At 45.8% G+C, this 27,510-nt stretch overlaps 1 protein-coding gene across 5 annotated transcripts in view; it reads right to left on the bottom strand.

Annotated features, from left to right (window-relative positions):
• Positions 1–2,902: 2,902 nt before the first annotated feature.
• znf521 (zinc finger protein 521) overlaps positions 2,903–27,510 on the bottom strand; it is a 496,625-nt gene continuing 472,017 nt past the window's right edge. For all 5 annotated transcript variants that reach the window (XM_043687613.2, XM_087986742.1, XM_087986743.1 and 2 more), the window contains one exon: positions 2,903–3,579. In XM_043687613.2, the coding sequence (XP_043543548.2) occupies positions 3,550–3,579 (30 nt within the window). In that variant the 3' untranslated portion in view covers positions 2,903–3,549. The remainder of the gene's footprint in view (positions 3,580–27,510) is intronic.

Here is a 27,510-nt window from a genome sequence, read left to right as displayed (position 1 = left end):
TCTGACCTTATGATGGAGCAGCTGAAGATGGTTGGGCCTAGGCCACTACCCTGAGGGTATGGGCTTGTGGTGCAACGCTAGTGCATCTGGCTTCAGGTTAGAAGGTTGCGTCTTCAAATTGTGTCACGTTCAATTTCTTATTTTACTCATACGTGAGGAATAAGAGAATGATCAGGGAGAAGGTAGGGCCGGTCAGGGATAGCGGAGGGAACTTGTGCGTGGAGTCTGAGCAGATAGGGGAAGCCCTAAATGAGTTTTTTGTTTCAGTTTTCACCAAGGAAAGGGAACTTGTTGTGAATGAAAATTTTGAGGAGCTGGGATACAGGTTTGACCAGATCAAGGTTGATGAAGTTGATGTGCTAGAACTTTTGGAAAACATTAAGATTGATAAGTCCCCAGGGCCAGACCAGATTTATCCTCGGCTCCTCCGGGAAGTGAGAAAGGAGGTTGCGAAGCCGCTGGCGAAGCTCTTTGCCTCCTCACTCTCCACGGGAGTCGTACCGGAGGATTGGAAGGAGGCGAATGTTGCTCCTCTTTTCAAGAAGGGTAATAGGGAAATCCCTAGGAATTACAGACCAGTCAGTCTTATATCTGTGGTCAGCAAATTTTTGGAAATAATTCTGAAGGATAGGATTTATGACTATTTGACAAAGCAGAGTGTGATTAAAGGCAGTCAGCATGGCTTTGTGAGGGGCAGGTCATGCCTCACAAATCTGATTGTGTTCTTTGAGGAGGTGTCAAGACAGGTCGAGCAGTGGATGTGGTGTATATGGACTTCAGCAAGGCATTTGATAGGTCTCCCCATGGTAGGCCATTCATAAAGTCAGGAGGTATGGGATACAGGGAGATTTGGCTGTCTGGATTCAGAATTGGCTGGCTGACAAAAGGCAGAGAGTGGTTGTAGATGGGAAGTATTCTGCCTGGAGGTCAGTAGTGAGTGGCGTCCCACAGGGCTCTGTTCTTGGGCCTCTGCTCTTTGTAGTTTTTATAAAGGACTTGGATGAGGAGGTTGAGGGGTGGGTTAGTAAATTTGCAGATGACACTAAGGTTGGAGGTGCTGTTGATAGTATCGAGGGCTACTGCAGGCTGCAGCGTGACATAGACAGAATGCAGAGCTGGGCTGAGAAATGGCAGATGGAGTTCAGCCTGGATAAATGCGAAGTGATGCATTTTGGAAGGTTAAACTCGAATGCTGAATATAGGATTAAAGTCAGGATCCTTGGCAGTGTGGAGGAACAGACAGAGCTGGGTGTGCAAGTACATAGATCCCTCAAAGTTGCCACCCAAGTGGATAGGGTTGTTAAGAAAGCATATGGTGTTTTGGCTCTCATTAATAGGGGGATCGAGTTTAAGAGCCGTGAGGTTTTGCTGCAGCTCTACAAGTCCCCGGTGAGACCACATTTGGAATATTGTGTCCAGTTCTGGTCGCCCTACTATAGGAAAGATACAGAGGCTTTAGAGAGGATGCAAAGAAGGTTTACCAGGATGCTGCCTGGACTGGAGGGCTTGTCTTATGAAGAAAGGTTGAATAAGCTCAGACTTATCTCTCTGGAGAGAAGGAGGAAGAGAGGAGACCTGATTGAGGTGTACAAAATAATGAGAGGAATAGACAGAATCAATAGCCAGAGACTTTTCCCCAGGGCAGGATGGACTGGTACGAGAAGTCATAGTTTGAAGATATTAGGATGAAGGTATAAAGGAGATGTCAGAGGTAGGTTCTTTATGCAGAGAGTTGTGAATGCATGGAATGCATTGCCAGCTGTGGTGGTGGAAACAGAGTTATTGGGGACATTTAAGCGACTGCTGGACATGCACATGGATAGCAGTGAATTGAGGGGTGCGTAGGTTAAGTTACTATATTTCACATTAGGATTAAACCTCGGCACAACGTCGTGGGCCGAAGGGCCTGTTCTGTGCCGTACTGTTCTATGTTCTACTTCCTGGAGTGAGATAACTGACCTCCAACAGCCCCAACCATCTTCCTCCAATCAGCAGAGAGTTTGCTCCACTGACTCCAGTTTTACCATAGCTCCTTGATGCCAATCTCCACCTCCTCTGTGCAGGCCCTCCTTAACATGCTGTCTTTGAGAAAGCTTTTCATTCGCCGTATCAACTAATGTGGCTCGATGTTGAGTCCTGTTTGGTAAGATGGCCTTGGGCATATTCCTATATTAAAGCTGCTGTTCGAGAAAAGGCTGTGCCTTGCCTTCAGTAAGTAAGATGTGGAGGTGCTGGTGTTGGACCGGGGTGGACAAAGTTAGAAATCATACAACACCAGGTTATAGTACAACAGGTTTATTTGGCAGCACTGCACTGTTCAACATATCATTTCAGTTGCATGACATTGTAATCTTTTGCTATAAATTCTGTGTCTTATGATTCCGTTCCACAACCACCTGATGAAGGAGCAGCACTCTGAAAGTCAGTGCTCTCAAATAAACCTGTTGGAGTGTAACCTGGTGTTGAGTGATTTTTTTTTAACTTTGTTCACGAAATAAAACAAGAAAGCAATTGAGAATTGTTGAAGTCTGGTTTTATTTAAAGGACACGCCTGGTTTGCCACCGACCAGCTGTACCACACCACGTTGGGAGTTCTGAAGTCGTTGTGTACAATATCATCAATCTGCTGATGTCACTCTGATAGGCTGCGAGGTCGCATAACTTCATACTGAGCTGTGGAAACATTTGAACTAAGCCTCACTGATGTAAAGCTCTATGTCAGTCTTTTACTGTCCTGTTCTGGGTTAGACAAAAGGGTCTTACATTCAGGACGCCTGGTGACGAGCAGTGACAAGAAGTCCAGAGGTAGCTGGGTCGAAGGTCGCGAGTCAGTAATCCCACCTCGCTGGTTTCCAAATTTGCCTCTTATTGAGAATTCGATAACCACAGAGAACAAGGTGTGCTCATTGATACATGGGTTTATTTCTTAATATAAACACAGTAATTCCAGCAAAATCCAGGTTCAGACAGCAGAATTAACACTTCATAACAGTTATGGATAAGCAGGGTTTAATTGACTGGAAAGTTGATTGTACAGAAATTTTGTTGAAAGAAAGTTTTAAAAGGCAAGGAACTTTCCAAAGTTTTCTAGAATGAATGCCTGATGTTTGCTATACATTACATCTATCACATGAATGGCAATGCTAATCCTGGTCAAATTCCACAAATACAGTTCATGTTTGTTTAAGGGTGAGGGAAGTGGTGTGGGGGTTGGAGGGGGGTTTTTGCAGGGGGGAGGGAGGTAAACCAGCTTCATACTGGTGAAAGGGATTGGTAACATAACATGTGTCACATCTTATATATACTATAGATGTATAGTATACACAGAAACTCGGTATGTTGACTTAAAGGGTTAAACAATGTGAAAAGAAAACAATATTTTGACTGATGCAAGTTTCCTTTTTATATTATAATACATTGCGTTTTTTTTTGTTAATCTCTTGAAAATGTCCATCAATGAACACATTCTCGTGCAAAGAGTGAGGTGGTCCTACACGTCCGAGTCATGTTGCCATTTCAAAACAAGCCGACTGGCACTGCATCATATCATTAACTGCTGTGCTGCGTCATTGTATGATTCTGCAAAGACAGGAAGAAAATTACATGGTGAGGTGAGACTGTTGGATGACCCATTCACAGAACACATATTTATTTTGGCAATAACAATGATTGGCTGTTTAGCGTCAGTTATACTGCACTTGCTCCTGAGGGCACAGCAATTGTCATATCCATTTCTTTGTGTCATATTATGTGGCTACAATATTCTCAAGAAAATAACACCACCTTCCTCCCAACTTTTGCTGGGAAACAGTTCCCCAAATTCCACCATCAGGGAGCGTCCCCCTTGTCTAGCCTTGATCAATTGTTAATTTTCTTTTCATTTATTTGTAGGATGTGGGCATTGCTGCTTGAACCAGCATTTATTGCCCATCTTTAATTGCCCCTTGATTTAATGTAGCTTGCTAAGCCCCTTTCAGAGGGCAGGTAGGAGCCATTGGCAATGGATCTGGAGTCTCGTGTAGGCCAGACTGGGTAAGGACGACAGATTATCTTTTCTAAAAGACATCAATGCACCAGTTGGATTAGGCTGGTACAATTGCAACATTTAAGAGGCATTTGCATGGGTACGTGGATAGGAAGGGTTTAGGGATATGGGCTGGGTGTTGGCAGGTGGGACTAGATTGGGTTGGGATATCTGGTCAGCATGGACGTGTTGGACCAAAGGGTCTGTTTCCATGCTGTACATCTCTATGACTATGACAGACTTGTTATGGCATTTAAGCAGTCCATTCGGCCAACCTGGCCTGCTCCAAACTGTGGAGGATAGTTTTCACCCCATTTTATCCCAGATTTTTCTTAAATTCAAGTTTCACCACCTGCCATAGTAGGATTCAAACCCAAGTCCCCAGATCATTATCCTGGAGTTCTGGGTTACTAGGCCCAGTGACATTATCACGACATCACCGCTTGGTCAGTTCGAAACTTATTAATTGGAGTCATCTGCCTTTGGACTAAATTGATAATAGGAACGGGGGAAGGCCATTCAGCCCATTGAGCCTGCTCTACCAGTCAATTAGATCACACTTTATCATCTATCTCAATGCCTCCAATACCAGTCTATCTTTCCTTAAATAAGGGTCCCCGAAACTGTACGCAGTATTCCAGTTGTGATGTGACTACTGTCTTATATAGTTTGAGTAAAACCTCCCTGTTTTTATATTCCATTCCCTTTGAAAGAATGTGCAAGATTCCATTTGCCTTCTCTATTGAGATGTTAGAATTTTTCTGATTCAAGAACAGAGGGAGCTGATGGCCCAGTGGTATTATTACTAGACTATTAATCCAGAGACTCCAGCAAAATTCTGGCGATCTGGGCTTGAAGGTGTAACTGCTGGTGTGCCTCAGGGTTGGGCCCATGATTATTGACAATACAGTATCTGCCAAGCCAGATTTGAATTCCAAAATAATCTGGAATTAAAAATCTACTGGTGAGCGTTAATCCATCATCAATTGTTGGAAAAATCCATCTGGTTCAGGGGAGGAAGTTGGTCATCCTCACCCGGCCTGGCCTACGTGTGACTCCAGGCCCCCAGTAATGTGGCTGACTCTTAACTGCCCTCTAACATGGCCTAGCAAGTCATTCAGTTCAAAGGGGACTAGGGACAGGCAATAAATGTGGCCAGCCAGTAACACGCACGTCCCACAAGTGAAGTTAAAAAAAAAAGGACTTCCAAGTTCCAAAGCTTGCTAGAGTCTTTCTCCATTTAAATAATATTCAGCTCTTCTATTCTTCCCACATAATCTCATTTGCCCACATCATATCTCATCTGCCACATTTTTGCTCACCTGCCCGTATCCCTGTTTGTGTCATCTTCATCACTTATATTTGTGCCAGCTGCAAACCCAGCGATATTACATTCACTTTCCTCATCTGAGTCATAAATATATACTGTATTGTCAATAACTGAATCTCCAGCCAGATCCCTGTGGCACACCACTAGTTACAGATTCTCATCTTGAAAATGCCCCCCTTATCTCAATTCTGTTCCTGACGAATGGCTTTTGCCTGAAACATCGATTTTCCTGCTCCTTGGATGCTGCCTGACCTGCTGTGCTTTTCCAGCACCACAGTCTCAACTCTAATCTCCACCCTCTGCAGTCCTCACTTTCGCCTAGTCTTTTACCAATCCCTTGTTAATGTTAATTCATTAAGTAGTCTAAGATGTGGTACTGTATCAAATGTCTTTGAAAATCCAAGTATATTACATCCATTTGTTCCCCTTTATCCACCCTGCTCATTACCTCCTGAAAGAATTCCAGTAAAGTTGTCATGTATGATATCCCTTTCATTAAGCCACAGTGATTCAGTTTGGTCATGTTATGTACTTCCAAATGCTCAGCTATTACATCCTTTCTGACAGACACTAACATTTACCTAATTACCGATGTTAAGCTAACTGACCTGAAATTTCCGGTTTTCTATTATAGAGTCATAGAGATGTACAGCACGGAAACAGACCCTTCGGTCCAACCCGTCCATGCCGACCAGATATCCCAACCCAATCTAGTCCCACCTGTCAGCACCCGGCCCATATCCCTCCAAACCCTTCCTATTCATATACCCATCCAGATGCCTCTTAAATGTTGCAATTGTACCAGCCTCCACCACTTCCTCTGGCAGCTCATTCCATACACGTACCACCCTCTACGTGAAAATGTTGCCTCTTAGGTCTCTTTTATATCTTTCCCCTCTCACCCTAAACCTATGCCCTCTAGTTCTGGACTCCCCGACCCCAGGGAAAATACTTTGTCTATTTACCCTATCCATGCGCCTCATAGTTTTGTAAACCTCGATAAGGTCACCCCTCAGCCTCCGACACTCCAGGGAAAACAGCCCCAGCCTGTTCAGCCTCTCCCTATAGCTCAAATCCTCCAACCCTGGCAACATCCTTGTAAATCTTTTCTGAACCCTTTCAAGTTTCACAACATCTTTCCGATAGGAAGGAGACCAGAATTGTACGCAATATTCCAACAGTGGTCTAATCAATGTCCTGTACAGCCGCAACATGACCTCACAACTCCTGTACTCAATACTCTGACCAATAAAGGAAAGCATACCAAACGCCTTCTTTACTATCCTATCTACCTGCGACTCCACTTTCAAGGAGCTATGAAGCTGCACTCCAAGGTCTCTTTGTTCAGCAACACTCCCTAGGACCTTACCATTAAGTGTATAAGTCCTGCTAAGGTTTGCTTTCCCAAAATGCAGCACCTCGTATTTATCTGAATTAAACTCCATCTGCCACTTCTCAGCCCAATGGCCCATCTGGTCAAGATCCTGTTGTAATCTGAGGTAACCCTCTTTGCTGTCCACTACGCCTCCAATTTTGGTGTCATCTGCAAACTTACTAACTGTTCCTCTTATGCTCACATCCAAATCATTTATGTAAATGACAAAAAGTAGAGGACCAGCGCCGATCCTTGTGGTTCTCCACTGGTAAGTATCTGCCAAATGTCCATCTAAATCAGTCAACTAATTCACTACTTAACTACGTCAGACAAAAGTGGTTAAATTCCATTACTTTTCACTATCCTTTTAGAGTTATAAAAATAATTTAATTATCAAAATGTGGGCATTGCTGCCCACCTGTCCCTAGTTGCCCCCTTGAGAAGGTGGGGGTGAGCTGCCTTCTTGAACCGCTGCAGTCCATGTGCTGTAGGTAGACCCACAATGCCCTTAGGGAGGGAATTCCAGGATTCTGACCCAGCGACACTGAAGGAACGGTGATATATTTCCAAGTCAGGATGGTGAGGGGCTTGCAGGGGAACTTGCAGGGGGTAGGGTTCCCATGTACCTACTGCCCTTTGGAAGGTGAATTTCTGCAGTGCATCCTGTAGATGGTACACGCTGCCAACACTGAGTGATGGAGGAAGTGAATGTTGGCAGTGATGGGTATGGAAATATTCAAGTGGGCAGCTTTGTCCTGGATGGTGCGCAGTTTCTTGAGTGTTATTGGAGCTGCCCCCACCCAGGGAAGTGGGGAGGATTCCATCACACTCCTGACTTGTGCCTTGTAGATAGTGGACAGGCTTTGGGGAGTCAGGAGGTGAGTTACTTGCTGCAGTATCCCTAGCCTCTAACCTGCTCTTGTAGCGACTGTACTTATATGGTGAGTCAAGTTCAATGGTCAATGTTAACCCTCAGGATAAATGAATGAAATAAAAATTAGAGTTTTTTGAAAGTTACATGGAAGCGTTCTAGTGGACGTTTCTGGCTGTTCATCTGACAGGGGCTGGTTGTAAGATTGGTTTGGTCAGATCTCATTGTCGACAAGTGCCTGAGGCTCTGCTGTCTCTCTCTCTCTCTCTCTCTCTCTCTGTAAAGTTCCTCGCCTATTAGATGTCCTTCCGTGGGGAAGAATCAGAAAGAGTTTGTGTAGTCAGGAGCTGTGAGAGACGTGTGTGCCAACAATCACTGACTCTTGGACCTCACCGGACCCGATTTATCAAACCGTTCGGACTCTGGGCAATCGTCAGCTCATTTTGCCGTGATGGTGACTCCTGTCCTAGTGAGCCATTTCCTTCAAACCCCTTGACCACACATTCCACACCCCCCACCATTTCAAATCAATACTGACTCACAGCGGGAATAAGTTCAAGGCAGAGTGACTGCATTCATATAGCACCTTTCAAATAGCCAGGATGATGCAAAGGTTGTTGTGGCTAACAAGGTTCTTTCCAAACTTTGGCTAGTGCTGCGCTGTAAGGCAATGAGCCAATACCAAATAACGCACAGCAAGATTCCACGAAGAGCAATGTTTGAGTGGCTTGGTGTCACATTTGTTCACCATGCTGCTACAAAGTGCCTCAGGGCTATCTACTATCTTCAGGATACTATAGAAATGTAATTTGTTGATGCTGCATTGTCTGATATGCACCAGCTATATCTGCACACAGGAAGATCCCATAAACAATGCAACAAATGACTGGGTGAGATTTTGGTTTATTTGAGGAATAAGTTTTGGACACTGGGGGACAATTGCCTGCTCTTCTTCAGCACAAATAGTGTGATATTTTATGCCCATTGGCGAGTCATAAAATCCTTACAGTGCAGAAGCAGGCCATTCAGCCCATGGAATCCACACCCTATACCGACTGTGGCTAATCCTCTGGACACTATGGCCAATTCACCCTAACCTGCACATCTTTTGGATTGTGGGAGGAAATCAGAGCACCCAGAGGAAACCCACACAGACACGGGAAGAATGTGCAAACTCCACACAGACAGTCACCCGCGGCTGGGATTGGACCTGGGACCCTAGCGCTGTGAGGCAGCAGTGCTAACCACTGAGCCACCAAGCTGTCAAATCTCAATTTAGTGTCGCATTCAAAAGATGACACCTCCTACATAGCAGCACTCCCTCAATACAGCCACCTTTTCCCTCTGTTATTTGTGTTCTCTCTTAATGGAGAAGTTCATGGGGTTTGAGTGTCATTATCTCCTACACTGACTCACCCTTGAGAAGGTGGGGGTGAACTGCCTTCTTGTACCGCTGCAGTCCATGTGCTGTAGGTAGGCCCATAAAGCCCTTAAGGAGGGAATTCCAGGATTCTGACCCAGTGACACAGGAGGATCAGCGATATATTTCCAAGTCAGGATGGTGAGGGGCTTGGTGGGGAAGCTGTGGTAATGTATCTGCTGCCACTTGCCCTTTGAGATGATGGACATTATGGTTTGGAAAGTGCTTTAATGGAATGAACATTGGAAAGAGCTAGAGTGTGGAGTTCAAGTAAGTTGACAGCTCTTCCAAAGAGACAGCACAGACTTGATGGGCCAAATGGCCATCCTGTGTGCTGTATGAACCGATGTGAAAATGTCTTTAAAAGTGCTGATGGCCCAAGCTAACTTAACAATAGAATGACAATCCCACTAAAATAAAATATACCTATTTAATGAACAGTTTTGCTGCATTTATTTCATTCGTGCGCATTTTAATTAATTAGACCAATGACATGAGGAGAAACTATTCATGCAGACTAACAATTGAATTCCAATTCAGAACCAAATCATTTGAAGCTATTACAGATTTAACATTCAGTTAACAAACAGAGAGTTGAACTGAGTCTAAGTCACATGGATTAAGAAATGACTTCACTCGTGGGCGACACGGTGGCACAGTGGTGCTGCCTCACAGCGCCAGAGACCCGGGTTCAATTCCCGCCTCAGGCGACTGACTGTGTGGAGTTTGCACGTTCTCCATGTGTCTGCGTGGGTTTCCTCCGGGTGCTCCGGTTTCCTCCCACAGTCCAAAGATGTGCAGGTCAGGTGAATTGGCCATGCTAAATTGCCTGTGGTGTTAGGTAAGGGGTACATGTATGGGTGGGTTGCGCTTCCATGGGGCGGTGTGGACTTGTGGGGCCGAAGGGCCTGTCTCCACACTGTAAGTAATCTAATCTATGCCAGTATCCCGTTACCCAGTCCCCCTTTATCTACAGGTGGAGAGTTCTTGACATTGATTTAAGTCCCTCAGAATGAACAGTGCCCCTGACTCTTCCCATTTATATCCAGGTTAATGGCCTCAATCAGGCCACTCCGATTCTATGAGATCCACCTGTTACAGTCACTACAGATTATACCAGGGATTATACCAGGGATTATTCCTTCTAGTGTTTGATGGATGATTTGGGATGCCCTGAGTTTGTAAATGGAGCTACAAAAATGAAATTTATGGATTTATAATTAGAAATTCTTTCATTTATAAGTCAATTTTTTATCACCTCAGATTCACTGCTGCCTTGAAAAAAAGAGTACAAATACAGATAAAGCAACATCTACAAGACACACTGCAGCAATTCATCAAGGCTCCTCAGACAGCACCTTCCAAACCCACGCCCACTTCCATCTAGAAGGACAAGGGCAGCAGCTACATGGGAACACCACCCCCTGCAAGCTCCCCTCCAAAGCACTCACCCATCCTGGCTTGGAAATATATCGCCGTCCCTTCACTGTCACTGGATTAGTGAATAGGAGACTGAGGCACAGTTGTAATGTGACTGGACTGGCAATTCAGTCACTACACGTGTCTTGGGAGCAGGAGTTCAAATCTTGCCTTGGCAAATGGTTAAATTTGCACTTAATAAAACTCTGGAATTAAAATAAAAGCTTGTCTAATGATAACTATGCAGCCACTGCCACTAAACCCGTCTAGTTCATTAATGGCCTTTAGGGAAGGAAATCTGCCATTCTTACCTGGTCTGGCCTACACGTGACTCCAGACCCAAGCCAGGTTGACTCTTAGCTGCCCTCTGAAATGTCCAAGCAAACCACTCAGATTGAGGGCAATTAGGGAGGAGCAACAACTCCTGGACCAGCCAGTGATGTTCAGAACCCATGGACATATTAAACTCCCTCACTAACAGCATTTTTGAGTGTACCTATGTCTTAGGAATGTGGTACTTCAAGAAGCCATTGCCTCACTATGTTGTCAAGGGCAACTAGGGGCGGACAACCAATCACCTCATATCGGTCAGAGTATTGAGTACAGGAGTTGGGAGGTCATGTTGCGGCTGTACAGGACTTTGGTTAGGCCACTGTTGGAATATTGCATGTAATTCTGGTCTCCTTCCATCGGAAAGATGTTGTGAAGCTTGAAATGGTTCAGAGAAGATTCACAAGGATGTTGCCAGGGTTGGAGGATTTGAGGTATTGAGAGAGGTTGAACAGGGTAAAAACAATGACTGCAGATGCTGAAAACCAGATTCTGGATTAGTGGTGCTGGAAAAGCACAGCAGTTCAGGCAGCATCCGAGGTGCAGCAAAATCGACGTTTTGGGCAAAGGAGGTCGAACAGGCTAGGGCTATTTTCCCTGGAGTGTTGGAGGCTGAGGGGTGACCTTGTAGATGTTTATAAAATCATGAGGGGCATGGATAGGAAAAATAGACAAGGTCTTTTCCCTGGGGTCGGGGAGTCCTGAACTAGAGGGCATAGCTTTAGGGTGAGAGGGGAAAGATATAAAAGAGATCTAAGGGGCAACTTTTTCACACAGAGAGTGGTACGTGTATGGAATGAGCTGCCAGAGGAAGTGGTGGAGGCTGGTACAATTGCAACATTTAAGAAGCACCTGGATGGGTATATGAATAGGAAGGGTTTGGGGGGATATGGGCCGGGTGCTGGCAGATGGGACTAGATTGGGTTGGGATATCTGGTCGGCATGGACGGGTTGGACCGAAGGGTCTGTTTCCATGCTGTACATCTCTATGTGAATAAACAGAAAGATTAACACCAAGGAAGTTCCAAAACAATTGTTCTATTTGCTACCTAGCAAGAATGATCACTTGGAATGTGTATTACATAGAGTTTGACAGCACTGAAACACATCATTTAGCCCAACCAATCTGTGCTGTTGGTTGTATTCAATGGGAGCATCATCTCGCTGCTACTCTGTTTCACCCTATCAGTAAATCTTTCTAGCCCTTTTCACATCATGGGAACATCCAGCTTCAAACTCTGCAGCATAAACAATTCTCGTCCAGGTGAGATCACATGTGGAGCATTGTGTTCAGAAAGGATTGATTGGCATTTGAAGGAGAGCAGAGCTGATTCACCAGGGATCCAAGAGTCAGGTTCTGTGGAGAGATTGCATAAACCAGCTTTGCAGTCCCAGAAGAGAACAGGTTAAGCGGCAAATTTGACTGAGGTTCTTAAATTTTGATGGGGTCAGCAGAGAGCAACAGTTTCTGCTGCTGGAACACTGTAGGACATGAAGACGCCAACTCAAAATCAGAGCTAGGTCATTCTGCAGAGGGGTTTGAAAACACATCTTAACACCATGAGAAATTTAAACAGGAGTAGGCCATTCAGCCCCTTCAGCCTGTTCCCCCATTCAATAGGATCTTGGCTGATCTGACATTCCTCACACCCACCTTCCTGCCCTTTCCCCCGATTCCCGAACTGATCAAGAGTCTATTGATCTCAGCCTTAAATATACACAAGGACTCTGCCCTCACAGCTCCCTGGGGCAAGGAGTTCCACAGTCACCCAACCCTCTGAGAGAAGAAATTCCTCCTCATCTCAGTCTGAAATTGGTGCCCCTTTATTCTGAGACTATACCCTCTGCTCCTAGACACGCCCATGAGGGGAAACATCCTCTCGGCATTGACCCTGTCAAGCCCCTTGAGAATCCTATATGTTTCAATGGGATCACTCCAGGGAGTAGAGACCCAACCTTTAGTTCTTTGAGGAGGTGACGAGACAGGTCAACAAAGGTCGAGCAGTGGATGTGGTGTATATGGACTTCAGCAAGGCATTTGATAAGGTTCCCCATGGTAGGCTCATTCATAAAGTTAGTAGGTATGGGATACAGGGAGATTTGGCTGTCTGGATTCAGAATTGGCTGGCTGACAGAAGGCAGAGAGTGGTTGTAGATGGGAAGTATTATGCCTGGAGGTCAGTGTTGAGTGGTGTTCCATAGGGCTCTGTTCTTGGGCCTCTGCTCTTTGTAGTTCTTATAAATGACTTGGATGAGGAGGTTGAGGGGTGGGTTAGTAAATTTGTTGATGACACTAAGGTTGGAGGTGCCGTATAGTATAGAGGGCTACTGCAGGCTGCAGTGTGACATTGACAGGATGCAGAGCTGGGCTGAGAAATGGCAGATGGAGTTCAACCTGGATAAATGCGACGTGATGCATTTTGGAAGGTCGGACTCGAATGCTGAATATAGGATTAAAGACAGGATCCTTGGCAGTGTGGAGGAACAGAGGGGTCTGGGTGTGCAAGTACATAGATCCCTCAAAGTTGCCACCCAAGTGGATAGGGTTGTTAAGAAAGCATATGGTTTTGGGTTTCATTAACAGAGGGATCAAATTTAAGAGCCGTGAGGTTTTGCTGCAGCTCTACAAGCCCCTGGTGAGACCACACTTGAAATATTGTGTCCAGCTCTGGTCATTCCTGAAGAAGGGCTCTTGGCTGAAACGTCGATTCTCCTGTTCCCTGGATGCTGCCTGACCTGCTGCGCTTTTCCAGCAACACATTTTCAGCTCCAGTTCTGGTCACCCGAATGTAGGAAAGATACGAAGGCTTTGGAGAGGGTGCAAAGAAGTTTTATTAGGATGCTGCCTGGACTGGAGGGCTTGTCTTATGAAGAGAGGTTGACTAAGCTCGGATTTTTCTCTCTGGAGAGAAGGAGGAAGAGAGGTGATCTGATCGAGGTTTACAAGGTAATGAGAGGCATGGATAGAGTCAATAGCCAGAGACGTTTCCCCAGGGCAAGATTGACTGGCATGAGGGGTCATAGTTTTAAGATATTAGGAGAAAGGTATAGAGGCGACGTCAGAGGTAGGTTCTTTATGCAGAGAGTTGTGAATTCATGGATTGCATTGCCATTGGTGGCCGTGGAAGAAGAGTCATCGGGGACATTTAAGCGACTGCTGGACATGCACATGGAGAGCAGTGAGTTGAGGGGTGCGTAGGTTAGGTTACTATATTTTAGACTAGGAATAATCCTTGGCACAACATCGTGGGCCGAAGGGCCTGTTCTGTGCTCTACTTTTCTGTTCTGTGTTCAACCTGTTTAACCTTTGCTTATGTGACAATCCCTGCATCCCAGGGACAATCCGAGTGAACCTTCTCTGTCCTGTCTCCAATGAAATGATATCTTTCCTGAAATAAGGGGACCAAAACTGCTCACAGTGCTCCAGATGTGGCCTCCCCAGCCCTTTGTACTGTTCCAGTCAGACGTCCCTACTTTAATACTCTAACCCCCTTGAGATAAGGGCCTACATTCCATTAGCCTTCCTGATGACCTGCTGCCCCAGTGTGTTAGCTTGCTGTGTTCCATGCATAGGCCCCCCCCCCCCCCCCCAAATCTGTTTCAAGCAAATGTGGATCTCCTTCCCACAAAAGTAGTCAGTGCTGGGGATTAATGATTCTGGATTAGTGGTGCTGGAAAAGCACAGCAGTTCAGGCAGCATCTGAGGAGCAGTAAAATCGACGTTTCAGGCAAAAGCCCTTCATCAGGAATACAGGCAGAGAGCCTGAAGGGTGGAGAGATAAGTGAGAGGAGGGTGGGGATGGGGAGGAAGTAGCATAGAGTACAATAGGTGAGTGGGGGAGGGGATGAAGGTGATAGGTCGGGGTGGGGGGGGGGGGGAGTAGATAGGTGGAAAAGAAGATAGGCAGGTAGGACAAGTCATGGGGACAATGCTGAGCTGGAAGTTTGGAACTAGGGTGAGGTGGGGGAAGGGGAAATGAGGAAACTGTTGAAGTCCACATTGATGCCCTGGGGTTGAAGTGTTCCGAGGCGGAAGATGAGGCGTTCTTTCTCCAGGAGTCTGGTGGTGAGGGAGCGGCGGTGAAGGAGGCCCAGGACCTCCATGTCCTCGGCAGAGTGGGAGGGGGAGTTGAAATGTTGGGCCACAGGGCAGTGTGGTTGATTGGTGCGGGTTTCCCAGAGGTGTTCCCTAAAGCGCTCTGCTAGGAGGCGCCCAGTCTCCCCAATGTAGAGGAGACCGCATCGGGAGCAACAGATACAATAAATGATATTGGTGGATGTGCAGGTAAAACTTTGATGGATGTGGAAGGCTCCATTGGGGCCTTGGATGGAGGTGAGGGAGGAACTTTGGAGAACGTAGCCCAGCTTCATGTTCGGATGGACAAAACCGTGTGTGGTGAGAGGGATGAAGATCAGTGCTTGTCTTGTGGGTTAAAAACAATGACTTTGGCCTTCACGACGTTGAACTGGAGGAAGTTTCTGCTCATGCAGTACAGGATGTTGAATAAGCAGTGCATCAGCCTATAAACAGAAGCGAGGGTGAAGTGAGCAAAATCTTTCTCACCCAGCGAGTAGTTAGGGTCTGGAATGCACTGCTTGGGAATGTGGAGGAGGCAGGTTCCATTGAGGCATTCAAGAGGGGCATTGGATAGGTGTTTGGACAGAAATAATGTGCATGGAGATGGGGAAAAGGCAGGAGGTTGGCCCAAGGTTATACTGTTTTTAATAATTTGCAGGATGTGGGTGTTGCTGGCCAGGCCAGCCTCATTCCTGACAAAGGGCTTTTGAGCATTTGATTCTCCAGCTCCTCAGACCTGTTTGACCTGCTGTGCTTTTCCAGCACCACACACTCAAGGCCAGTAGTTATTGCCCATCACTATTTTACCAGAAGGCAGTTAAGAGACAACCACTGTCATATAGGTCTTGAGTCACATGTAGGTTGGACTAGAGTAAGGGCAGCAAATCACCTTCCCTAAAGGACACTAGTGAACCAGACAATGGTTTAATGATCCTCATTAGACCCTTAATACTGGAATTTTTTTTATTGAATTCAAATTCCACCATCTGCCATTGGTGGAATGTTAAACCGAATCCCCAGAGCATTACCTGGGTCTTTGGATGAATGCATTAGTGTGGTGCTGGAAAAGCACAGCAGATCAGGCAGCATCTGAGGAGCAGGAAAATCGATGTTTCCAGCACAACTCTAATCCAGAATCTGGTTTCCAGAATCTGCAGTCATTGTTTTTACCTCTTTGGATGAATAGTCTTGCAATAATACCACTGGGCCATCACCACCTTCCCCAGGGCTTGCTTAATGAGCCAGTGCAGGGACGATGGGCCAAATGGTCTCCTTCAGCAATGTGTTAATGCAGAGATGAGGAAGAACTGCTTCTCTCCGAGGGGAGTGAATCTGTGGAATTCTTTCCCACAGAGGGCTGTCGAGGCTGGGGCATTGAGTATATTCAAGGCTGAGGCAGACAGGTTTTTAATCAGGAAGGGGAATCGAGGATCATGGGGAAAAGGCAGGAGAGTGGAGTTGAAGATTATGAGATCAACCATGTTAAAAATCGCACAACACCAGGTTATAGTCCAATGGGTTTATTTGGAAGCACTAGCTTTCGGAGCGCTGCTCCTTCATCAGGTGGTTGTGGGATCAACCATGATCCTATTGAATGGAGGAGAAGACTTGATGGGCTGAATGGTCTACTTCTGCTCTTACACCTTACGGTGAGAGAGAGCTGGGTATCTTCAGTTTATATATTTTGTGGGTGTTTTTGGGAAATTAATTGAGGGATGTGGGTGAGGAGGTGAGGACGTTGTTGTATGGGCGGGGGGGGGGAAGAGTGTATGGAGGATAAATCCTGGATGTGGACTCTGGCGATTACGATAGACTGCGGTGTTTCGAGAAGGCAGCTCCCCCACACCTTCACCAAGGCAACTAGGGACGGGCAATAAAGATGGGTGCAGCCAGCGACACCCGCCTGCTGGGAATGAACAGCTTCTTTAGAAATGGTGGCTGTGATCAGGGAGATGGGAATGCAAAGCTGTGTGTCCAGTTGGTGACAAGGATGAAGAGGAACACCACACTGTTGTGTTTCTGAGCCAGTAACACGGGAAATCTGAACAGCTCTGTTTCATTGCAATCACAACTGCAGGGATTAGACCAAGGCAGGTTTCTAAGTGGTGGCCCTTGTTATACAGGACTAATATATTTCATGGAAGCAGATGGGCAATTAATGACCTGTGCTCCTGGCTAGGTTGCCCTCACCACTGGCTACACTGCACTATTTACATTCTGTCTCATGCACCACTCCTCAGCTCTGAGAGGAAATGGCAGATGTTTTCATTCAGATCAATACCCACAGAATGAAAATTAAAAGCAACTATGATAATAGTTCTGGGTGCCACATTATCGGAAGGATGTGAACGCATTGGAGATAGCGCAGATGCGGTTTACAAGGATGGCACCAGGCGTGAGAAAGCTCAGCATGAGATAGACGGGAGATTGTTCTCCCTGGAGTGAAGGCTGAGAGAGATTGTCAAAATCATGACGGGGTCGGGCCGAGTAGTTGGGGAGAAACTGTTCCCAATTCTAAAGAAACAAGAACACGATGGCATTGATTTTAAAGCGACATGCAAATGAAGCAAGGGCAACACAGAAAAACCCTTTTGATCCAGCGTGTAGTTAGGGTCAGGAATGCGCTGCCTCAGAATGTGGCGATGAAGCATTCAGGTGGGGCAATGGATGGTTATTTGGATAAAAATGGTGAGCAGGGATACGGGCAAAAAGCACAAGATTGTACTGGGGCTAGAACCATGCAACCACAATGGGCCAAATGGCCTCCTTCTGCATCATAACAGATCTGTGATTGAGTGACACTGCCAGAGATTGTGTTTCTACATCACATGATAAACACACCCCATGAGCAACCCCCCCACCACAATGGTTCACACATTACAATGCTAACAGCACGCCCAGTTGGACTTGAATGGCTAGGTTTAGCCCCTTCTCCACTGCATCACATCGCTGTCAGATATCAGACCCCTCCATTAACCCACAAGCTTTTCATCCTTTATTCCCAGTTTATCCTTCAGTCGCAGGAGAGATAGGTCTTTAGAGCTTTTGACCCTTTTACACTGATTAAAGATGATGGGTGAGTGTGAGTCTGAGCGAGTGTGCATGAGTCTGATTGTGCTTTTGAATGAGAAGGCGAAAGTGTGTGTGCTTTTGTAAGAGCATTCCTGTGTATCAGAATTAGTGCAAATGTGTGTGTAAGCGAGAAAGAGTCAAAGTATGAGGATGTGAGTCTGTTTTTGAAAGAGTTAAAATGTGAGTTGTGATTGTGCAAATTTCTGTGTGTGTGTTTCTGTGTGTGCACGCACGATAGGACGTGTGTTTATGTGTGAGTGTATGTGTGTGCGTGATGGGGTGTGTGTGGATGTGTGAGATTGTGTGTGTGCGTGATGGGGTGTGTGTTTATTTGTGAGACTGTGTGTGTGCGTGATGGAGTGTGCGTTTATGTGTGAGATTGTGTGTGTGTGTGTGATGGGGTGTGTGTTTATTTGTGAGACTCTGTGTGTGCGTGATGGAGTGTGTGTTTATGTGTGAGAGTGTGTGTGTGTGATGGGGTGTGTGTTGATATGTGAGATTGTGTATGTGCGATGGGTGTGTGTTTATGTGTGAGATTGTGTGTGTGTGATGGGGTGTGTGTTTATTTGTGAGATTGTGTGTGCGCGTGATGGGGTGTGTGTTTATGTGTGAGAGTGTGTGTGTGATGGGGTGTGTGTTTATGTGTGAGATTCTGTGTGTGTGCATGATAGGGCGTGTGTTTATGTGAAAGATTGTGTGTGTGTGTGTGCTGGGGTGTGTGTTTATGTGTGAGATTGAGTGTGTGTGTGAGATGGGGTGTGTGTTTATGTGTGAGATTGTGTGTGTGTGATGGGGTGTGTGTTTATGTGTGAGATTGTGTGTGTGTGTGTGTGTGATGGGGTGTGTGTTTATGTGTGAGATTGTGTGTTTGTGTGATGGGGTGTGGGTTTATGTTTGAGATTGTGTGTGCGTGATGGGGTATGTATTGATGTGTGACATTGTGTGTGTGTGCATGATGGGGTGTGTGTTTATGTGTGAGATTGTGTGTGTGTGTGATGGGGTGTGTGTTTATGTGTGAGATTGTGTGTGTGTGCATGATGGGGTGTGTGAGATTGTGTGCGTGTGTGATGGGGTGTGTGTTTATGTGTGTGTGTGCATGATGGGGTGTGTGTTTATGTGTGAGATTGTGTGTGCGTGATGGGGTGTGTATTGATGTGTGACATTGTGTGTGTGTGCATGATGGGGTGTGTGTTTATGTGTGAGATTGTGTGTGTGTGCATGATGGGGTGTGTGAGATTGTGTGCGTGTGTGATGGGGTGTGTGTTTATGTGTGTGTGTGGATGATGGGGTGTGTGTTTATGTGTGAGATTGTGTGTGTGTATGCATGATGGGGTGTGTGAGATTGTGTGTATGCGTGATGGGGTGTGTGTTGATGTGTGAGATTGTGTGCGTGATGGGGTGTGTGTTTATGTGTGAGATTCGCTGTGTGTGCATGATAGGGCGTGTGTTTATGTGTGAGATTGTGTGTGTGTGCGTGATGGGGTGTGTGTTTATGTGTGAGATTGTGTGTGTGTGATGGGGTGTGTGTTTATGTGTGAGATTGTGTGTGTGTGATGGAGTGTGTGTTTATTTGTGAGATTGTGTGTGTGTGCGTGATGGGGTGTGTGTTTATGTGTGAGATTGTGTGTGTGTGATGGGGTGTGTGTTTATGTGTGAGATTGTGTGTATGTGTGATGGGGTGTGTGTTTATGTGTGAGATTGTGTGTGTGTATGATGGGGTGTGTGTTTATGTGTGAGATTGTGTGTGTGTGTGTGAGATGGGGTGTGTGTTTATGTGTGAGATTGTGTGTGTGTGATGGAGTGTGTGTTTATGTGTGAGATTGTGTGTGTGCGTGATGGGGTGTGTGTTTATGTGTGAGATTGTGTGTGTGTATGATGGGGTGTGTGTTTATGTGTGAGATTGTGTGTGTGTGTGTGAGATGGGGTGTGTGTTTTTGTGTGAGACTGTGTGTGTGAGATGGGGTGTGTGTTTATGTGTGAGATTGTGTGTGTGTGATGGGGTGTGTGTTTATGTGTGAGATTGTGTATGTGTGATGAGGTGTGTGTTTATGTGTGAGATTGTGTGTTTGTGTGATGGGATGTGTGTTTATGTTTGAGATTGTGTGTATGCGTGATGGGGTGTGTGTTTATGTGTGTGTGTGTGCATGATGGGGTGTGTGTTTATTTGTGAGATTGTGTGTGTGTGCATGATGGTGTGTGTGAGATTGTGTGTGCGTGATGGGGTGTGTGTTTATGTGTGTGTGTGCGTGATGGGGTGTGTGTTGATGTGTGAGATTGTGTGTGTGTGTGATGGAGTGTGTGTTTATGTGTGAGATTTTGTGTGTGTGTGCGTGATGGGGTGTGTGTTTATGTGTGTGTGTGCGTGATGGGGTGTGTGTTGATGTGTGAGATTGTGTGTGTGTGTGATGGGGTGTGTGTTTATGTGTGAGATTTTGTGTGTGTGCGTGATGGGGTGTGTGTTTATGTGTGTGTGTATGTGCGTGATGGGGTGTGTGTTGATGTGTGAGATTGTGTGTATGTGTGATGGGGTGTGTGTTTATGTGTGAGATTGTGTGTGTGTGTGTGTGAGATGGGGTATGTGTTTATGTGTGAGATTGTGTGTATGCGTGATGGGGTGTGTGTTGATGTGTGAGATTGTGTGTGTGTGTGTGTATGTGATTGTGTGAGAGTGTGTGTGTGTTTATGTGTGAGATTGTGTGCGCAATGAGGTGTGTATTTGTGTGTGTGTGCGTGTAAGAGAGAGAGAGAGAGCTTGTGAGCAAATGTGATTGTGAGTTGGGGAGTGTGTGACTGGGTGAGTGAGTGAATGAGTGAGTGTATAAATGGCTGGGTGTGAATGTGTGACAGTGATTGAGTACGCCTGATGTTTCTAGAAGCTGACTTTGGAAACGTCTGTTGGTTCTCCATGTTATCTTTAGGGCAGAAAGGGAAAAGAAATGAGCCTGTAAATGTATCTGAGTGATCCTTCCTAGGCAAAGGAGAGATCCTAGTCGTGGGCAGTGGAAGGACAGAAGCTGTAGCCTTATTAATGAATGCGGCCTATTATGAGACTGCCTGACTCCTGCAATGCTCCCAGAAGTATATACTGTACGTGACTGAAAATGCCAGAATATTGACACAAAGCAAGCCATGCGCCCCTAAGGAGATTTACTTGTTGGATATAATGTAGGCTCGTAACAGCTATTAGAGTACTAAATACAATCCTTGGGGGATGGAGCTGACATACACTCTATTCTGCCTTTCTCCAAACATTTGGAGAATTTCCTTCTAAAGGCATTCTCAAGGACAGCGTTCAAAGGAGTTAAGCTAGCAGTGGGCATGAGTGAATTTGCTGCAAGCTTCTGGACAGCACCAATATTCTCTTCCTTCCAATCAATACAACTAGCTCAACTGCAGGATTCATACGACCGCGATGAGTTGGGGATTAAACCTATCACAGCAATTCAATTAGGATGATAATTAACAGTTCACCTGATGACGGTGCAACATGAGAGAGAAAAAAACACAAAGAAAGGATTAAAGAAAGGAGGTGAGAGAACAGGATTAAAACAAGAATGCAGAATCAACATGAAAGCTTGCAAAGTAGCAACTAAACAGCGTGCCCCACCGCAGGCTTTTCACTGCCTTTGGCCAATTTACCAAACACTGCGTCGCAGTTTTCCTGGACGAAAGGCTAATCGAGGAGCAGGAGAATCGACATTTCGGGCATAAGCCCTTCATCAGGAATGGAAGGGTTTGTGCCCGAAACATTGACTCCCCTGCTCCTCGGATGCTGCCTGATCTGCTGTGCTTTTCCCGCACCACTCTGGTCTAAGCTCTGGTTTTTAGCATCTGCAGTCCTCACTTTTGCCCATCCTCAGCCAATGTCCAAAACCCACCAGCAGCCTCCATATCCTCGCAATGCCCACTCTCAACCACAACACCCACCCTCACCTCCCCCACCCCATTTAAAATGGAGATGAGGAAACATTATTTTCTCTCAGTGTATTTGGAATTCCCTTCCTTGAAAAATAGTGGATGCAGAACCTTTAAATATTTTTAAGGCAGAGTGAGATAGGTTCAACATCCCCAGAGTGGGTGAGTGATTATCACAGGAACAGAAATGTAAGAATTAGGAGCTGGAGCAGGTCATCCGGCCCTTCGAGCTTGCTCTGATATTCAATAAGATCATGGCTGATCTCTTTGTGGACTCAGCTCCACTTACCCACCCTCTCACTGTAGCCCTTAATTTCTTTACTGTTCAAAAAACACCTATCTTTGCCCTAAAGTCATTCAACAAGGTAGCCATGAATGTTGAGTTGAGGTTAAAATCAGATCAGCCACACTCTTATTGAACAGCGGGCTAGATTTGATGGGCCAAGTGGCCTGTTTTCTTTCCTTGTCAGGATGTTTGTCTATACAGTTTCCAACTTCTCACCATTTAAGAAATACTCTGCACATCTCTTCTCCCTACCATAGTGGATAAGCTCACATCTGTCCACTTTATATTCCATCTGACCAAGTATTGCTCCTTGTGGTGCCTCACTAGTTACAGTCTGTCAATGTGAGAAAGACCCATTTGTTCCTAATCTCTGTTTCCTGCTTTTGGTTTTGGTTTTTAGAAACAGCTTCCTAAGGGGACTTTATCAAAAGCCTTCTGAAAATCTAAATAGCTATCAAAGTAAAATCTAAGGATGTCTATCATTCTCCTTTATCAACTTTGTTAGTAACACCTTCAAAATACTCCAACAAGTTTGTCACGTGATTTTCCACTCCAATCCACGACCCTCAGTTACCCATCTTGCCAGCTGACTTACCACAAACTCTCTGTCCGCTAACCCCCATCACCTTCTGGGTGAAAACGATTTTCCTCAAATCTCTTCTCAACCTCAAGCCTTTCACTTTAAAATTATGCGCCCTTGTTCCTGACCCTTCAACGAATGGTGATGTTTAGACACTTCCCCTTGATGCTCAGTGGTGTCACCATCATTGAGTGTGTCACTTACCGACATTATCAGCACGGGCTTGACGGGGGATGGGTTTTGAGGTGCAGTTTTGTCAGAGCACCTCGCTGCCTGGAGTGAGGGAAGGACCTGACCCTGTGTGTATAGAGGCTGTGGCCGCGGATGGCCGCCATTTTAGAGGCTGCCGCAGGGACTCCTGGCCATTTGAGGGTAGTGCCCTGCCTCTCAGAACCATGTAGCCAATCATAGGGTTTGGCAGCATCACCAATAATTGCGCAGCTGTCATTCCCCTCAACTGCCCCCTCCCCCCCCCCCCGTCGCAGTGGGTTTCATGTTCAAAGAGAAGGTGTTGCAGTGACAATGTTACAATCCAGAGATTCCAGTTTATGCTCCAGTTAATGCTCTCGGGACCTGGGTTCAAATCCCTCCTGGAGAATTTATAGTCATTTCATAAATCTCAGATTGATATTATGTCTTAGTGATCGGGCCTACTGCTCACTAAAACCCCATCTCATTCACCAGTGTGCTGCTTCAGGGAAGGAAATCTGCCGTCCTTACCTGGTCTGGCCTACATGTGACTTCAGACCCAAAGCAATGTGGTTGATCTTAACCACCCTCTGAAAAGGCCTGAATGAGACACTCAGTTCAAGGGGCAATTACGGACGGGCACCATGTGCTGGCCTTGCCAATAATGCTCACATCCTGTCAAATATTAAAAGAGGAAAACATTTCTGGGTACGTTACTTTCTCCATTCCAAATTATGATGAAGATTGTGTTCAATTGCTGGTCTTCGGTTCTGGATCCCCCACCTTTCGGGTCTCTAGCATCGGCATTACTTGATTTGTATCCTGGAACACGCAGTGATGCTCTGGTCTCCATATTCAAAAAGAATAAAGTGCAGAAAAGATACTTCGGAATAATAACAAAACCAAGAGGTCGGGCAAGATTGAACACACAGTGTGTGGTTTCCCCAACCTGTCTACCTGGTCAAAGCCTTCTAGTATTTTCCAGAGTTTTCGATTAGACGTTCCACCTCCCCCTTCAGGTGACTGTTCAATGTTTCAGAGAAATCCTCAATCCTGAAACAAAAACGGAGAACTCAGCAGGTCTGGCAGTTGGTGTGTAGAGAGAGAGAGAAACAGAGTTAATGTTTCGAGTCTGGTATGACTCTTTGTCAGAGTTAGAATATGACTCTGAAGATGCTCTTCAGTATCAGAAGTCATACTAGATTTGAAAAGTTACCTCAGTCACCATCTCTCTCCACAGGTGCTGCCTGACCTGCTGAGTTTTTCCAGCATTCCCTGTGTTTGTTTCAGATTTCCAACATCCGCAGGATTTTGTTTCCCCAGGATTCTTTAATACTGCTTCTCACTGCATCACATCGTTTATAAATCTCTCGCTCATTTGTTGAACCATTGAACTTCACTCGAGTCTTGAGTGGGAAACGTTGAAGGTTTTATTAATGCACAAGTGCCATTTTATGCATCTCCATGAACCCGTTAAGAGGTGATCATTCTGGCTGAAACCCATTAAGGAATTAAGTCTGTTTAACACAGTGGCCATCAGGGGAACATACCGGTCAACAAATGTTGGACTGCAGGCTGCTTTCAGCCAAGGGCATTTCTGAGAGATAATGCCTGGTGTTGGGGGTATAAATCAGAGCTGTATGGGGCTGCAGAATGGGGAAGGAACAGGAGAACATTACATCTGTCAGCGTTTGTACAACACTTTAAAAAGCCTGCGCACAGTAATGGGTGTTGTAGAACTCATTAAAACTAATGGAGCCTGTTCTCTGTCTCTTCTGTAATGTAACTTAACAGTGCACCAGGGGTTTCATGACTAGCAAATTTATGTAGTTTAATAGTCTTAACTGACATTAATCAACTAATTGTATTGTGATGTTTCTGTACTGCTGCATTGTAAAGGTGCTGATGCCTGTACTTGTGATCACAGGAACATCTAACCATCGACATCACAAACAGTGTCACCAAGAGGCTGAATTGATGGGGCTATTGTCAGATTGTAGTTTGCAAATGGGTTGAAGTGAGTATGAAGCAGTTATAAAGAGATGCTGCTGCACCACTCTTACAAAGAGGTTTCTTCTTTTCTGTTCACCAAATGGCTGGTTCCTGGGCTTTCAGTGATGTGGCCCCAAGCTCTGGACCCCCTTCCCTGAACCGCTCTCACCTCGTTCAAACCTGATCTCTTAGCCACGCAATCACTCCCACATTGCCTCGGCTCTGTCAGAATGTTATTCAAACAACCCAGACTGATAATCAGATATTAGGTCGGCACAGTGGCTCACGGCGCCAGGGACCCAGGTTCAATCCCAACCTCGGGCGACTGCCTGTGTGGAGTTTGCACATTCTGCCCGTGTCTACGTGGGTTTCCTCTGGGTGCTCCGGTTTCCTCCCACAGTCCAAAGATGTGCAGGTCAGGTGGATTGACCATACTGTTCAGGGTTAGGGGGTGGGATTGGGTGGGATGCTGTCCAGAGGGTCAGTGTAGATTCGATGGATTGAATGGCCTGCTTCCACACTGCAGGGATTTTATGATTTCCTCTGAGTTAAAGATTGGCCAAGACCAAAGCTAATCTTGTGCCACAAACATTACTGCAAGAGGAGGCCATTCAGCCCCTTGAGCTTGCTCTGCCCTTTAATACGACCATGGGGGGGATCTCAGCTCAGCAACAATCTGTTCCATTACCACCAACACCATCTGTCTCCCTGCTAACTGTCTAAGAACTGGGACAGGAGTATCCTGTTTGGCCTCTCAGGCTTCTCCCTCCTTCAATAGGAAATTGTGACTTTCATAGGAAGTGGATGTTGCTGTCTGGGTCCAGCATTTATTGCCCATCCCTAGTTGCCCCTTGAGAAGGTGGGGGTGAGCTGCCCTCTTGAACCGCTGCAGTCCATGTGCTGTGGGTAGTCCCACAATGCCCTTCGGGAGGGAATTCCAGGATTTTGACCCAGCGACACTGAAGGAACGGCGATATATTTCCAAGTCAAGATGGTGAGTGGCTTAGAGTGGAACTTGAAGGTGGAGGTGTTTTCATATATCTGCTGCCCCTGTCCTTCTAGATGGAAGTGGTCATGGGTTTGGAAGGTGCTGTCTGAGGTGAAATTTGCAGAGCATCTTGAAGATGGTACACACTGCTGCTACTGAGCTTCGGTGGTGGAGGGAGTGGGGTGAATGGGTGCCAATCAAGCGGTGGAAGTGGGTACTGCAGATGCTGGAGATTAGAGTCAAGATTAGAGTGGTGCTGAAACAACACAGCAGGTCAGGCAGCATCCGAGGAGCAGGAAAAGGCTTTTGCCCAAAACGTTGATTTTCCTGCTCTTCAGATGCTGTCAGTGAACGTCAAAAGTGGTATGAAATGGCATATTTTGGTTGAAAGAATAAGAAGCCCATAAATACCTTGTGAAGTAAGTGTCTAAATCAGGGAAAGGAACATAGGGATTGGAGGATTGCTTATATGCAGATCATTAGATGTAGCAATACGGGTTTGTAAGGCCACTATTTGTCATTTCCAAGGAACAGAATGGTAAAGCAAACACATCATGTTAAACCTCAGTCGAACCTTGGCTAGATCACATTGGAGTACTCAGAAACAGGTAACACTTTGAGTCCAATGTGCAGTGAAGGTTTCCCAGGCTGGTTCCAGGGATGGCTGGACTGACATGTGAGGAGAAATTGATGGGGTTGGGATTGTTTCTGTTGGAGTTCAGGGGGGGAGAATTATAAAATTCTGACAGGACTAGGCAGGGGCAGATGCAGGGAGGATGTTTCCGATGGTGGGTGCGTCCAAAACCAAGTGTCACAGTCTAGGATTCGGAGCAGACCATTTAGAATGGAGATGAGGAGACATTCCTTCATCCAAAGAGTGGTGAGCCTGTGGAATTGATTACCACAGGAAGGAATTGATACCAAAACATTGAATGTATTTAAGAGGCAGCTAGATATAGCACTGGGTGAATGGGATCAAAAGTTATGGGGAGAAAGCAGGATTAGGCTGTTGAGTTGGATGGTCAGCCATGATCGTGATGAATGGCAAAGCAGGCTCCAAGGGCTGAATGGCCTCCTCCTAACTTCTATGCTTCTATAGATCTTGCTCAGCTCTGAAATCTGTAAAATTATAATTCATTCATGGCATGTAGATGTTACTGGCCAGGCAACAGAACTGAGAGGTCGGGCAAAATGGAACACACTGAGTCCCCTTTCCCAGGAAAAGGGAAGGCTGATGATCGACCTGAAAGCAGTGTTTAGGATTATGTCCGAGCTTTGATAGACAAACAGAGTGCAGGCAAACCAAGGACTGCAAAGATAACATAGTCACTAGGACATCCAACAGAGAGTGCTGAAGAAATCTTTCCACAGAGAGTAGTGAGAATGTGGAACATGCCCCCTCAGGCAGTTTTTGAGGGGAACAGCAGAGATACATTGAGAGGGGCAGCTGGATAAAGATGGAAAGGAGAAAAGGATGAAAGGCTATGTCGTTGGGGTGAGATATCAAGGCTTGGGAGGAGGCTCATTTGAGGCAGAAACACCATCCTAGAAAATTTGGGACTGAATGGTCTTTTTCTGTGCTGTCAATAATTTGTACGTAGTTGTCTTTGTGGAAGAAATCTAAGAACAAAAGCTGGAGGA

This window comes from Chiloscyllium plagiosum, unplaced genomic scaffold (genome assembly GCF_037043375.1).
Source record: "Chiloscyllium plagiosum isolate Xiang-an unplaced genomic scaffold, Cpla_swu_hap1 HiC_scaffold_4, whole genome shotgun sequence".
In the NCBI taxonomy this organism is placed as follows: Eukaryota; Metazoa; Chordata; class Chondrichthyes; order Orectolobiformes; family Hemiscylliidae; genus Chiloscyllium; species Chiloscyllium plagiosum.
This window is presented reverse-complemented; position numbering and strand designations above follow the sequence as displayed.